Here is a 14,276-nt window from a genome sequence, read left to right on the forward strand (position 1 = left end):
AGAGGACGAGCCTTACGCGGGTAGCACGGGGATATTCAAGTGATCGGGTGCACTGGCCAGGAGTGCGATGCAATAGCGAGTCCGACCTCGCAAAGAGACAAATTCCGTGTCCCAGCTGTGTTTGCAGCATGGTTCCTGGGCTAGGCAGTGACAGGTGAGCAACGCAGCAGAGCTATCGCCTCCCATGTGAGCGTCCTCCCGTCACATGGACATGGAAGCATGATGCATGAGTTCAAGCGGCAATCTAGCATCACGGAATCGGAAGTGAGAACGCCCCTGTCGGCTTGGACCAAGATTCCGACGTAGAGAACCATGCAGTTTTGCAGATGCTGTGGGATCCGCCAGCCGGCGTCCTACATGGTGCGGAGAAGGAGTCGAGCACAGCATTGATCTGCGACTGTCCTGCATTGCGTCGTGTCTCAGCATCGTAAAACTACCAAATTGACGAGCCAAGAACGTTCCCTTAGTTTCAACAGCATTAAATAAGTGGTTGTAGCCTGCAGGATGATAATTCATTTGTTGTTGTTCCGGTCAAGAATGTCGGAGGATGATCGGAATGTTTTGATCGTGAAGCGACACTAGAGACATGGAGGTATTTTCGAGCGTGCTGTATGCTGTGACAAATGTTAATTAGATAGTCAACCTTCAACAATAATAAGTGGACGTTACATGTGCCGCCGCAAATCTAGAATATGATAGCCACAATGAAACTGTGGTATATTACAAACCATAGTTTGGGAGTATTATACTTCCCATAAGAAATTCAACATAACGGATTGGCGGGGGGTTGACATTTATATTTTCATATTTGTGACTACGCGCACAGCAAAGAAATGACCCTTTCCCGACACAAGAAAGGCATTAGATCTGAATTGATAATTTAAGCCTTTCTCATCAAGTAGTTGGATTTGTAAGAAAGCTTTGTAAAAGGCATATTTCATGCCTTCTCTCCCCGTTGATAGGCTCTACAGTGCCTTTACATACTCAGGAAATGTCAAACTGTACATAGCACTAAGCACTTGAATAAAGGTATGAGAAATATCTCACTTTCTCTCACCTTTCTTATGTAGAGAAAGGGTGTTTTCTTTGCAGTGGCGCATTCTGCGAAGTTTGAATTTGGCCTGTAGGATTTTGCACAATCCCATGTATGGTCTCAAATGTTAATTTTACTAGACAAATTGCGACCAACACAAATAATGAACTAGAATCTAATTATTATTTGCTAAGCATATTACATGCTTGAAAATGGCACCATGTCTCCCGTGCGACGAATGGCGATGCAGATCAAGCGAGTATCTCGGCAGACATGATTGTGAATGCCGACTGATTTCTTCGACATGCGAGACAAACATTTGCAACCATGGCATTTCATGTTGAAAATGTTTCACTTTGGCTGTGAATGTGCACTATTTGCCGTTTAAATGCTAAATTGGCAAAGCTTTGCCACAAATGTAAGACATCAGCCGACATTCCCACATGATTTTCCACATTTATAAATTGCGTCATGTCTGCCGTGTATGCGCGTCACAACAGAAAATGCTCCTCTCTACACAGCTGATCGTGTTCATAATATCTAACCAAATCATCGACGGTCGTCCAGCAATTCACGCGCGATTTTCTCTCAAAGACATCGCAACTGAGCCATTGATTTCAGCGCGGTAGCATCATTCAACGTCTTCAACTGCCTTTTACAATTCTCTGTCTCTTACTTCCAATTAGGCGTGTACTCCTTCAGAGTCGTACGGTTTCCAGGGAACAAACGGACTGATTCAATGCATCTCTGGTCCAACACATATCGACAGCACAGATTGACCGTTGCAGCTAGCCAACCTCCCGAACAACTTCCATACCGTGCTCTGAATTGACAACCAGTATATCCTAAGGACAGCTTAAGGGTCCACAAGAGACGCGTCACGTCAGATCAGGTACATAATGCCGTGGGCTTTGAGTTTGCATGATTAAGCACTCTTGGCAAACTTTCTGCGACAAGCTCCAGGTGAAATAAAAGGACGAATTTGCGATGCATCAGAAAGTCAGTCTGCTTGGTAGTCATCATCGGATGTTCTCGGCGAGATCACGAGCACGAAACGTGAGATGGGTCTTGAGTTGTTCACAGATGCGAGCCAACCGACTGCATTGTGGCATAGTTGCCTAAGAGACTAATTGGCCAACCGGAAGATTGTTGCGAATGAGACACGGTGAACACTAGTCATCTTATACGAGGTCCTTCTATCAGAGTAAGATCATAGTAAGATCATAGTAACAACAGGACTGTCAACGTGGAAGTGCAAAGTATTCGTCAGAGTTGCCAGTGGTGGCTCTCATCCGACGCGGACCACCACTTAACGAACGGCAAACGCCGAGTTGTTATTGGGCGCCAAAGAGCCCAGATGAGAAAATCTAGAGGGACTTTCGTATTTGACGAATCTTGTACCTCACCATGCAAACGAACTGCAAGAGTTCACGTTCAATATTCAATGTTCAAGATCTTATGAGCCAGCGTACTGGTCATACGTTCTTTTACAATCTGCTACCACGGCACATGCCGAGCCATCATCACTAGGCGCTAAACGTAGCACGTAACACATGTTCACCAGTTCTTCTGCTCGCCCTCCCAGATTCTCAGCCACTTGTGCAGTCGATATTTTGCCATTTCACGAGAGATAGAGGGGCGGGTTATTTGCTCACGAATATTTCTCGACAGATCTCTCCAGGTCGCCCGCTTAATTCTAACTAGTCGGCTATCTGCTTTACTACAACTCCCTAACGACGTATCATGCCTTCCACGGAGAACAGCTGGGCCGCATTAGACTCTCCACGACTAACTAATGTGGCCGAGGACGTGCAGTACGCAAGTCCCGGGCGCGCGAGTCCCTATTACCATGCAGCGTTGTCCGGGTCCACCGCGACGTTCAAGGCTGCAGCGAGCTCCAGCAGCCTGGCTAGCGCATCAGGGTCGGGTTCGTCCTCGTCCGCTCATCGCGCGCCGGTAGGGCCGCGGAGCCAGTCCAATCTGGTGCGCTCGTCAACCTCGCGGTCTGCGAGCGAGGCGGGAGGGAGCATATTCAACGGGAGGAGCACGCCAAATCTGCGGGCACAGGACGAGTCGCCGACCCCGGTGAAGAGCAAGGAGAAGGCAGTGAACGGGGACGGAAGCGCAGCTGGGGAGGAGAAGCGGGAACGCAGTGAGAAACATAGGGACAGACATAGGGAGAGGGAAAGGAATGGTAAGGCTGCCAAGGTGGCGGCGGCGGCACCCGCTGGTCCTCCCGCACCTCGGATACGAAATACGCCTCATCTCCCACACGCAAAGGACGTCGAGGCTGCGCCAGCGACGCTCATGTACTGGAGTCGTGCCCCCGTCTACGGCGTGCTCCCAGAACACGGCGTGCGCGCACACAGCGTGACGCTCGTCGACAGCGTCGCCTGGCTCTTCGGCGGGTGCGACGAGCGCGGCTGCTGGCGAGACGTCTATCTATTCAACACCGGTGCGTGTCCGCCTGCTGCATTCGCGGAGTTTCACTGACGAGTGCACCCGTGAAGTACAGAAACGATGCAGTGGTCGCACCCAGACATGCTCGGCGACGTTCCGCCGCCATGCCGTGCACACACCGCGACGCTCGCCGACCGGCGAATCGTAGTGTTCGGAGGTGGAGAGGGGCCGGTATACTACAGCGACGTCTACGTGCTCGATACAGTGACCCGGCGCTGGTCTCGCCCGGTGTTCCCTGAAGATGCACCGGTGCCTCCGCCAAGAAGGGCGCATACAGCCGTGCTCTACCAAAGCAAGATTTGGGTATTCGGAGGAGGAAACGGGATGGAGGCGCTCAACGATGTGTGGACGCTGGACGTGAGCGGGCCGACGGAGCGGATGCGATGGGAGCAGGTGGAGACGCGGGGGAAACGACCTGCTGCCCGAGGCTATCACACGGCGAATCTAGTAGGGAACGTGATGGTGGTCGTCGGCGGGAGTGATGGAAGGGAGTGTTTCCAGGATGTGTGGTGCTTGGACCTTGGTGCGTGTCTATTCGTTGCGATTTTGCGCGATGTGGCCTGATGTTGGTGGCAGACTCGTTGCAATGGAGCCAAGTAAGGCTCGAGATGACCCATCGACGGCTGTCGCATACCGCCACGCAGGTCGGGTCTTATCTTTTCATCATGGGCGGACATGACGGGAACCAATATACATCGGAACTACTCCTATTCAACCTCGGTATGTCTCCCACCCATGGTGCCATTGCCACAATACATCTCAATTCTTCCCCCATCACATAGTTTCGCTGACCTTCGAGCCACGGCCGACCGCTGGCAAACCGCCATCGCCGCGCGGGTATCATGTTTCTTTCCTCGCTGACAGCCGGCTGTTCGTCATTGGCGGGTTCAACGGAAGCGACGTGTACGACGACGTGCACATCCTTGATCTCGCCGGCGCGGCGTACCTCCCGCAGGTGACGAGCTTCAAGATAGAGGTTCCGTAGACTAACTTGAAGGCTGCTCACAACGCCATCATCCCGTCCCCGTTTGGCGAGCAGCGTTGCAATTCTCGGTCGCCTTCGGCGACGAGCATGGGCACTCGCGATGGAGTGTTAACTTATGACGGCCCGTATCGGTACGGATTGCATAATCTCTGTTGTATCTGACTTTGTTGCGTGCGTGGTACTCATGCCGTTCCGGAGTATAATGGATGGTCGTTTCTCTGCCTTTCAAGGCTCAAGCTCAAGGCGCAGGGGCCGCGTATGAACAAGCTCGTTCCCGAAAGGGCTCATTCTGGCACCCGGTCCTATCAGCCTATTGGAGCCATCCACGCGAATCGCCGACTAGCAAGTGCGTGGTGGTGGCGCAGCCGCATATCACATTAGGTGCTGCCTGTGGAAGGCCGACACGCGTGTGCGTGCAGGTTGTTCGGTACCAGGAAGATGAATTCCGTCGGTGCGGTCGGTGCGATGCGGTGCATCGGTGGAGCCAAGACCCATATCTGCCTCGTGTACATGTATTGCCATTGTAAGGTACCCACGCGGCCAGAGGAAGCTTGTCCGGCGGTTCTCTTGAAATGAAATGAAATGAAAGGACCACTGCCTTGTGCTTGTATCGTCATTGTTGGAATCCATAGGTGTGGTACGTGCATGGCCACGTTGGTGAAGGCTGATGTAGATTGTAGATACGGCGATGGTCGAGGAGGTGCGATGTTTGTCGTGACGAGTTTTGGCGCGGACGCCAAAGCGACCTATGTGAGATGCAGCGGCTTTGAAAGTTGGCCAATCGTTGTTGTCTTTCATCATCCTCAGGCTTGGCATGTAGCGATGTCCGAGCTGAACTTGGGTGCGGTTTCCAACAGATAACGATGATGTCGATACGATCCCTTGCATCTTTCAAATGTTCAAAAATAAGAAGATGCGCCGCTTACCCCGCAATAGCAAAAGCTCAACCGGCTGGCTAACGTTGTAGCATCACGAGGTATCAATGGGTTGCAATTTTTGACAGTTGGAACGTAAGTATCTGAACATGGGCGACGTTTTGGCCTGGCGGGATACAATACACCCAGTGAGGCTTAAAGCTTGACGATTGGTGCACACATGACTGCACCGCATCAGAAGGAATTGCACCGGTTGCGGCCACAACGGGCTTCTCGTTGCCACCCGCCATATCAAGCTTCGTGCCAATCATGAACGAATACGATGGGCGCAATATGCGATTGGATACGGGGCAACGAACAGAGACGCAGGTGCAGGATTGGACGCGACGGTGCTCACCCGTGTATCTGATAATGCAGAGACGACCGTACCCATGAGACGAACAACCTAGGACGACATGGTTCGATGATTATCTTCATCAGAAGTATGCGGCGTGGCGCGTTCAAAGTCGTATCCATGGGCAGGATTGAATTTCGGTTGGTATGCCTGTCAGTACGGTGATAATCCGCCATGCACGGGAGCGAAAGCGGGCGACGTGCGCGGAGGTCCCCGCACCTAAGAAGGTTATCACTACTACCGGCATCATGCAGCCTCTGCATGATGGGATGCCTATCCAATGGAGTGTGGTCATCGCTGGTTGCTTGCGCGACAAGGGCCAACTCATTTCTCTCAAAAATGATCAGTGGGAGCTAATGTTAGTAGAGTGACCGTAGTGCACTCCGAGTCCCCTCGCGATCAGAGGATACCATTACATTCCGATACTCAGCATGTAGCCATCTTGTCATCCTCTGCCTTCAGCTTGCATAGGCTATAGTGACCAATCTCAGTCCAAAATTTTCGCTTGTTCAGCCACCACTCGTCTGCCTACCCGTCATGATCCGGCGATCAAGCTCAGAGTTCTAGCATTGTGAGGACTGTAAACGAGTTGACAGGAATTGACGACCAGGCCACACTAGACGAGTAGCAACCGCGATCGTGGCCAAAGCAGGTGCCTGATCGGATTCGACATCTACAGAGTCCAGACTCTTGACTCCCATCGTCCACATCGCTTGTTACGTCGCGCAAAATCGGCTGTCAATGCGCGATCACGAGCTTCGAGGAATGTTGGATTCGGGCCAGAATCCACGGTCAGCCTATGGCGGCGCGAGAGGCGGGCGTAGAGACCGCTTGTGCAGTGGTCGACGAACGCACGCTGGCCTCGGGCTTCTCTGATATCCAAGACCTCATGGCAACGGTATGCATTGGACGAGCGTCATGTTCCCCGCCCTGTTTGGCAACGTTTTCTTCTTGAAAGATTTCGATTAAGGTTGGCGCACAAAGACCACGACCAATGGTGGCATCCGCAGCGTTGTTGTATTGCCTACTGGCTCCTGATCATCTCAAAGTCAACATGCATTCCCCGCGCGCTTCCTCCATTATGAAGAATTGCAAAGCCAATTGGAAGGCCACGACAATGCAGACCAGATTGCCCTGGCGACGGCTCTTGTCGACTTTCGCTCAGAAGACGGTTGGCACGGCAATGCTTCGCTCTATCTGATTCGCTCAAACGTGCCATCGTCAGCGGGTCATGCGTCGGAAGATTTCGTGCACGAGCTCCCTGCACGATGTATCGGTACCTGATGCCGAAGAGCTCCGCGATTGAGCATAAAAGCAAGCCAAACACATGCGGTATGCCCTTCATCTTCCTTCTTCATCTGCCTTGCTCTTGCTATCGTTCGCTGGCCGGTGCTTGCATTCGCCACTCGACCTGGGGTCGTTCTGTTCATAACCTTCAGGCTTTTCTTTTCACTCTCAAGCTCGCAAAGCACTCCCGTTCATTCCCATCCTGGCCCTTTCTCGATAATCACTCCTGGTCGAGATGTTCCCCAAAGCCTTTGCTGTTGCTTTCCTTGCTCTTTCACTTGTTGCGCATGCGGCTCCGGCAGCTGATGTTGATTGTGCAAGTAACCTCGGTCGAAGGCGTTCTCGGCAGTGTACTGATGCATTATATAGAATGAGACCGTGACTGTAACTGCTCGTGCCGTCGCAACAAAAGCTGCATCTTCGACATCGACCAGCAGCGCTGCTATTGCGGTAAGTAACGCATAATCATCTCTTGCAACGCGTCGGCTTATTCAACGCGAACCAGTCCGAGAGCGGCACAAATGTTGCTAGCACAAGCACAGGTAATCTGCAGACCTCCCTCAGTACGTCCCATCCTCTCGTCTTTGCCACCTGAATGATTATCAACAATCATCCACGTCTAGCACTGGACTCGTCATTAGTACAGCCAGGTTTCGAACAGAACGGACAGTCGGATGGAGAGTAAGTGCAGCCCTCGTCATTTCTCAAAACGAGGAACTCTGCTGATCAATGTCGCGGCGTAACCAGGCCTGAGGGTGCCGGCCAAGTCGCGTCCAACACCTCCACGAACAACTTCATCAACTTCTGCGCCGACTTCTCCTCGCTCCCACTCACGAACGGCACGCAAATCAAGGCCGGCTCATGCAACGCCGCGCCAATGGGCCTGATCGCCGCAACCACCGCGATGCCCTCCGCCAAATTCGTCAACCCCAAGAACCTCGACACCATCGCCGCCAACACCAACTTCACGATCCAAATGGCCATCAGCAACCTCGACACGGGCTTCTTCGTCAACCCCGACACGAACTACTTTGCCGCGCCCCAGACGCTCAACGCGCAGGGCCTCATCGTCGGCCACTCGCACGTCGTGATCGAGCAGCTGCAGTCGATGACCCAGACGACCACGACGGACCCGACCACGTTCGCGTTCTTCAAGGGCCTGAACGCCGCCGCTGAGAATGGCGAGTTGTCTACGACGGTGGCTGGCGGGCTGCCCGCGGGCGTTTACCGCATGGCGTCCATCAACGCCGCGGCGAACCACCAGCCCGTGCTCGTCGCCGTTGCGCAACACGGTTCACTCGATGACATGGTCTACGTACGTCAAGCATCTCTCTCTTACCTCGCGGCGGAGCTGACCTTGCAGCGTACAGTTCACGGTCAGCGATGATGGCACCTCTACGGGTACATCCAGTGCTGCCTCGGGCGCCAGCTCGTCGGCTGCCACTGCTAAGGGCAATTCGAGCGGCAACAACGGCAAGAATGGCGACACCGGTGCCAACGCTGCCTCGAGTGCCAGCGCATCCAGCGCCGCTGCGAGCACGAGCTCGTCGGCCGCCATCAAGAACAACGCGGGCGGCAACAACGGCAAGAATGGCGACACCGGTGCCAACGCTGCCTCGGGTGCTAGTGCATCCAGCGCAGCTTCAGGCGCTAGCGCGTCCAGCGCCGCCGCGAGCACGAGCTCGTCGGCTGCCACTAAGAACAACGCGGGCGGCAACGATAACAACACCGGCAACGACAACGGCAAGAACTTTGGCAACAAGGGCAAGCGTTACATTCGCTTCGGTCGCGCCTAAGCGGTCCCCCCCTCCCCTTACCTCCCTCGCACGTTCCCTCCCTGTTACCGTTGCCGTTGTCCCCTCATAGATCGTCCATCTTGATCGATATCACTCGCCCGCTGTTATGAGGATGTCTGAGTCTGGGCTTGGCTACGTGTGTGCTTTGCTTTGCGTTCCTTTCTTTATCCCTTCGATCTTTATTTTTGTACTATAAGTGGTGTATGCGTGAGCGGCCCTCACCCCTCGCTCAGGCTCAGGCTAGCCCTGGTATACGTAGATCTTTAGCAGAGCAGTTCAATAAACAGGCATGCTTGATGGAACTCTGCGCGCGTGTGGTCTTGCGGTCGTGTGGTCGTATGGACTCGGACTCGAGGTCGGGTCGTGCTGCCGCATTCGTGCGATCATCTTATCTCAACTTGCAGTTGCAAGGCGACACCTCGGCGCCGAACGCGGGATGGATGGATCTGATTGTAGGCAGGCAGGCAGAGATGACCGCGAGAAGAGTGACCTCAATTCGCGCATTCAATGTGCTTCAATCTTGCGCACGGTGAGTCCGTCTTCTACCGGTGGAGTTGGATGGCCTGGCAACCACTGGCATCCTTATCTCAGAGTAGGGGAAGAAATCGATATGGGCGTGGCCATGGATACGGGCGGCTAGATGATTCGGATGAGAGCAACCGATCTCCAGATGTCGTGGGCATCAAACTTTTGGTCTCAAAATATCAAGATGTCCAGACAGAAGTGATCCAATAATAAGTTACATGGCTATTATTATACACGATATCCAAACGAATGTACAGATGATACACTAGCAGCACATACAGTAGATCCGCCTCCAATCAGACCCACACGGGTATCCCACACCGCACCACACCGCACCGCACTACACCCGATCACCGCCCATACTCGCCACCGTCACCGTCCTCGACATCTCACTCGCATCATCCGCGTCCCCGACCCCAATCCCACCTAGCGTCCGCTCCCGCTCGCTCGTCCTCGGGCGCCACCTCTCCACACTCCCCCTCACCCCACCTGCACCGCCCTCCCGCATCTCCCCTCGCTCGGCCTCCTCCTCCTCCTCCTCCTCGCGCTGCGCACGCTCATCCGCATCGCGCCGCAGCTGCTTCCCCTGTATGAAAAACACAAGCAGCACGACGCCGCACACCGACACGCCCTGGAAGATGCTCGCCCGATGCATGTTGAACGGCGGGTCCGCCGAGGGGCCGTCCCTCAACGCGCCCTCGACTTTTCGCGCAATCATCGGTCATCGATCGGTCACAGAGAGATGCGACGAGAGAGCGTGCTCACCCAAGACGAAGATGATCCCGACGAGGTTGCTCCTGTTAGTTCATAGGAACATGCTCAGCGACGCGACCAGCGCAAAGATGAATCGGATCGACTCACGAAGCCCAGAGCACCGCCGAGCTCGCATCCGCATTCCTTGTCAGCTCCACCGCGAGCTCCAGCGCAACCGGCAGCATCGTCAAGCTCGTCACCCCTATCACCGCCATCAGCGCAAACAGCGCGCCCGTATCATTCCGCCGCACTACACCCCCAAGACAATCAGCATCCGCGTAGTCTGCAGAAGGAGATGCGCGGCGCGGCGGAGAGGGACAGGGAGAAGGGGAGGGGACTCACCCGCCCAGATGAGGCCGAGCCACGCGCCGCCGAGGAACGGGCAGAGCAACTTGCACGTCAGCGCGAGGTGGTGCGTGAACACCCTGTCGAAGAGCGGCGCGGTGATGAACGCCGCGACGATACCCGTCAGCAATATCGTCGCTCCAAACAACCCCGATATATCGTCCGAATACCCATAGGGCTCCTACACGTCCGCACACCATCAGCTCCTGGAAGCATCGACGCGGGGTGATGAGATGGGACGACGTACAAAGTCCTGTGCGGTGAGGATCGAAAACGCGTTGATCCTGACGAGAAATCCCAGTGATCGACGCTCAGCTGCCTGCTAACGAGTAAGGAGGCGAGAGCGACTCACACCCCAACCAGCACCCCAAACGCCAGCGCCAGAATCACCAAATCACTCCTCTCCCGCCTCGTCATGTACGTCACACGCTCCTTCGGCTCCCTCCCCACCATCGCACGCACGAACGACATGAACGACGGCGACCTCTGCTCGCCAGCATGCGCTGCATCGCACACGTCAATATCAATATCAATATATCTCCAAGGGGGATGGAATGGGAGAAAGGACGCACTGGGAGGTGTGGGCGGCCCATCAAGCACGATGAACACGAACGGCGTCGCCGCGCTATAGATAATCGCCAGCACCAATATCTACCACACAAATCACCAAAGTCAGCACCTCATCCCACCTCAAAGTTTAAAACGCCACTGACAGACTGCGCCGGCGTCTCCACGAGCGGCGAAATAAGCTGCCCGATCGCATTCCCAATCGGGTTCGCTGCACACAAATCCTCAATAAGTGCGATGTACGAAGTACGAGGGGGGGAGGCACGCACCGATGGACATGAGCATCGTCGCGGTCGTGCGTCCCTTGAGGTCGAACCACCGCTCCGAATACCCCGGGATGAGCACCTGAAAGACCGGCTGCGTGACGCCCGCGATGATCTGCGCACGCGCCAGCGTCAATTTCATCATGACATTGTCAATATCAGTTTGGCAGAGTCGACGAGGGTCGATCATGCGGGGCGGGGAGGGACGAGCATGCATCGTGATCAGACGGGGTTGTGAATGTGGGGAAGGGAAGAGCAAGACGCACCTGCCCGATGATCAGCAGCGCGTATTTCCCGTGGACGGACAGCGAGCTCGCCGTCCCTGCATAGCGGATCCAGGCGCTCAGGAGGAGGAGCACGGCCCCGATGTAGCACTGCAGAAACGGGGCAGAAAACGATGTCAGTACGTTCTGGCTCGGATCACCGTGACCCACACAGTCAAAGTGAACAGGAAAGAAATATGGAGAAATGACACGAAGAGACCGCGCACTGCATTTCTGGACTCAGCGCGAGAATCTCTGGGAAATCCGATCCAAGACCACTGCGCCGCCCGCACATACAAACTGCGCTGGCGAATGAACCCGAACCACAGCTCACGACGCGCCTCGTCTGGCACATCCGTCCGGCATGTCTATTCAGGATAGCCGGCTGACGAGCAGCAGCTGGTCTAATGCGCAACGGCAAACCCGACGCCCATCAAACCCATTCCGCAGTCCGTACGAAACCCACCTGAGCCTGATCGGATCAGCGTACGGGGAGCGGGAGAGAGTCAGATCGGTGCTTTTCGCAAGGTGCGCCTGGTGTGTCCGCCGGCGCGCCTAGGCGGGGTCCAAGTGTGAATACGAGAGAGCGAAGCGCATCACAACCATACGCGCGTGCGTAGTCGGCGCGTTGGAATGCACGACGCACGCACGCATCTGCACCTCGACGCACCACCCGACCCCACACCGCCCCACAACCAAAAGAAAACCCGCAAAAACGTTCACCAAAGGAAGAAAAAAACACGAAACGCCACTCACCGTCCGCCTCACGCCCAACCTCGCATACACCGCAGGGACGAGCGCCGCACACGGCAGGTACGTAAAATTGACCACGTTCCCGAGCCAGTTGACCTCGTCCAGCGTGAACCCGAACGCCTCCACCACTGCCATCCACAAACGTCGTGCAGGGGGAAGCATGAGGATGTTAGCGTGTGAGGAGAGGGGAGAGGGGGGTGCGCACCGTTGTTGGCGATGGGGCCGAACCAGACGAGGGACATGCCGGCGACGATGTTGAGCACGATCTGGGGTGTGTGTGTGCGGTGAAGGGGAAGGGGATGGAAGGGAGGGGGCGGCGTCGAGTGATGGGTATGGGGGGCGAGTGGCGATGAGCAGGATGCAGGGTTGGACGCGGATGATGTGCGCGGAGGGGCAGCGAATCACCAAGGAAGCAAGGCGGGCGGGCGCGAATCCGAACACGCATGCGACACCAACCAAATGATCCAATATTTACCGAGCATAGAGGATACAGATGCACGGTCAGCACACGCTCCGGAAAGGAGAAGGAGGCACTCACGATCGCACACACGCCCACCCATCTCCGCTTGTACATCCGGTACTGCACATGCGCGTGCGCGTGCGCGTGGTGCTCGCCGCTGTCCACGCGGGTCACCTGCAAGACTGGCGAGGGGGGGAGACAGGAGGGAGAAAGGGCGTCAGCATCAGTGTGTGCGCGGGAGCCTTTTACGAAGGAGAATGTGGAATGGGAGGAAGAGGGGGGGAGGCCTGGGGGTGGGGGAGGTTTTTGGGTGGGCAGGGAGGGGAGGGATGAGTGGATGGAGGTGGGGGAGAGGGAGGTGGTGGAGGAAAGGGAGGCGCGGGCGAAGGCGTCAGGAGGGGGGAGGGTCATCGTGTGGGACAGCAGTAAACGAGTGACGGACGGGTGGACGAAAGAAGAATGGATAGATGGCGGGCAGGACGCTAGATGTACGCCGGGGGAATATTGCGACCGCCACCTCAACTCAGACGCGCAGGTACGGAGTCAAGGATCGCGAGACGGTGCAAGCACGTATCACCGCCAACAGCAGCGCAGAAAGATGCGAAACGAACCCTAACCGACTCGACTCGGCACTCACCATCCACCCTGACCGCTCCCTTCTGCCGCTCCTTCTCCTTGCTCCGTCCTTCGGATACTCCGAACGGCCTTTCGTGCTCGTCCGGCCCTGGCTGCGAGCTCGGACTTGAGGTTGGCGAGGCAGCGGACCATGGCGGGGGCATCGTGCATCGACGGGCGGTGGGCGGTGGGTATCAATGTTCGCCGCAGGACGAGATACGAAGTGGATGCGGCACAGGAACGGTATCAGGATCGTGCGCCGCGTGAGTGGCACGGTTATCAATCAGCTGAGGCCGGCGGCGAAACAGAATCAGATGGGTTCTGGTTGGCGTCCGCAGAGCCCGCTCGGCGAGGAGGAGAGGGGGCGAGGAGGGGATCGGAGGAGGACGCCGGATCGGACGCATAAGGGCTCAGGAGGCAGGGCGAGATTGGAGACGACGGAGCATGCTGATTCGTTCGATCGCGTCGCGAGTGCCAAGAGGACGCGTGCGTAAGGACGATGCGTCATCAGGGCAGTGCATGGCTCCGAGATGCTCTGCTGTCAAGTGCCCGTGCTCGCTGGACGCGGAGAGGCGACGACCACTAGCATGCGGCGCTCGCGAGATAGCTGTGCACGCAGCACATGGCCGCACGACCAGCTGATTCACGCTTGAGCTTAACACAAGCTATACTGATCGCACCGCCAGCTGTCATCTCACCCGCGCCCGCTGTGTCCGCGTACGCGTCCTACTTCCCACAGAGCGCCACACGCCTCGCAGGGACTCAGCTCTCTCCAAATCGTTGCGTGGTTCACAGCGAGACGCGCAACCACGAGCACGGCACCGAACCTCCACCCATCCTCATTCTCATGATCACTCCCTTGGCCAAGCGGTATGATCTATATCTGACATCCTCACGCTAAG

At 55.9% G+C, this 14,276-nt stretch overlaps 4 protein-coding genes across 4 annotated transcripts; 3 read left to right on the forward strand and 1 right to left on the reverse strand.

The window, feature by feature from the left end:
• Positions 1-3,340: 3,340 nt before the first annotated feature.
• On the forward strand, positions 3,341-4,478 carry LAESUDRAFT_656234 (galactose oxidase; the record flags this gene model as incomplete). The annotated part of the gene is made up of 4 exons (XM_040904608.1): positions 3,341-3,488; positions 3,549-4,016; positions 4,070-4,213; positions 4,276-4,478. The coding sequence occupies 4 exons, from the start codon at positions 3,341-3,343 to the stop codon at positions 4,476-4,478; spliced, it is 963 nt and encodes a 320-aa protein (XP_040763027.1).
• A 2,631-nt stretch (positions 4,479-7,109) lies between these two features.
• Positions 7,110-8,932, forward strand: LAESUDRAFT_237697 (uncharacterized protein). The gene is made up of 6 exons (XM_040901684.1): positions 7,110-7,350; positions 7,404-7,484; positions 7,540-7,597; positions 7,658-7,715; positions 7,782-8,349; positions 8,405-8,932. The coding sequence occupies exons 1-6, from the start codon at positions 7,270-7,272 to the stop codon at positions 8,828-8,830; spliced, it is 1,272 nt and encodes a 423-aa protein (XP_040763028.1). The 5' UTR covers positions 7,110-7,269; the 3' UTR covers positions 8,831-8,932.
• Positions 8,933-9,718: 786 nt separating this feature from the next.
• On the reverse strand, positions 9,719-13,830 carry LAESUDRAFT_727239 (MFS general substrate transporter; the record flags this gene model as incomplete). The annotated part of the gene is made up of 13 exons (XM_040909183.1): positions 13,397-13,830; positions 12,838-12,941; positions 12,505-12,565; positions 12,303-12,427; positions 11,550-11,657; positions 11,290-11,398; positions 11,167-11,231; positions 11,026-11,104; positions 10,806-10,956; positions 10,701-10,737; positions 10,451-10,634; positions 10,216-10,358; positions 9,719-9,985 (listed from the first exon to the last, which is right to left on the reverse strand). Coding segments are annotated over exons 1-13 (1,381 nt in total), but the record flags the coding sequence as incomplete, so codon positions are not given.
• On the forward strand, positions 13,572-14,275 carry LAESUDRAFT_760460 (uncharacterized protein; the record flags this gene model as incomplete). Its single annotated transcript, XM_040912744.1, has 2 exons — positions 13,572-13,860; positions 14,061-14,275. The coding sequence occupies 2 exons, from the start codon at positions 13,572-13,574 to the stop codon at positions 14,273-14,275; spliced, it is 504 nt and encodes a 167-aa protein (XP_040763030.1).
• Between the last annotated feature and the right edge of the window lies 1 nt (position 14,276).

Source organism: Laetiporus sulphureus, assembly GCF_001632365.1.
Source record: "Laetiporus sulphureus 93-53 unplaced genomic scaffold LAESUscaffold_27, whole genome shotgun sequence".
In the NCBI taxonomy this organism is placed as follows: domain Eukaryota; kingdom Fungi; phylum Basidiomycota; class Agaricomycetes; order Polyporales; family Laetiporaceae; genus Laetiporus; species Laetiporus sulphureus.

What these genes read in the sequence shown, in the direction of transcription:
- LAESUDRAFT_237697 (XM_040901684.1), top strand. Translation starts at nt 7,270, where the DNA reads ATGTTCCCCAAAGCCTTTGCTGTTGCTTTCCTTGCTCTTTCACTTGTT. An exon ending in TAATCTGCAGACCTCCCTCA is followed by an intron (nt 7,598 to 7,657) that starts GTACGTCCCATC and finishes ATCCACGTCTAG; the next exon opens with CACTGGACTCGTCATTAGTA. An exon ending in AACGGACAGTCGGATGGAGA is followed by an intron (nt 7,716 to 7,781) that starts GTAAGTGCAGCC and finishes CGGCGTAACCAG; the next exon opens with GCCTGAGGGTGCCGGCCAAG.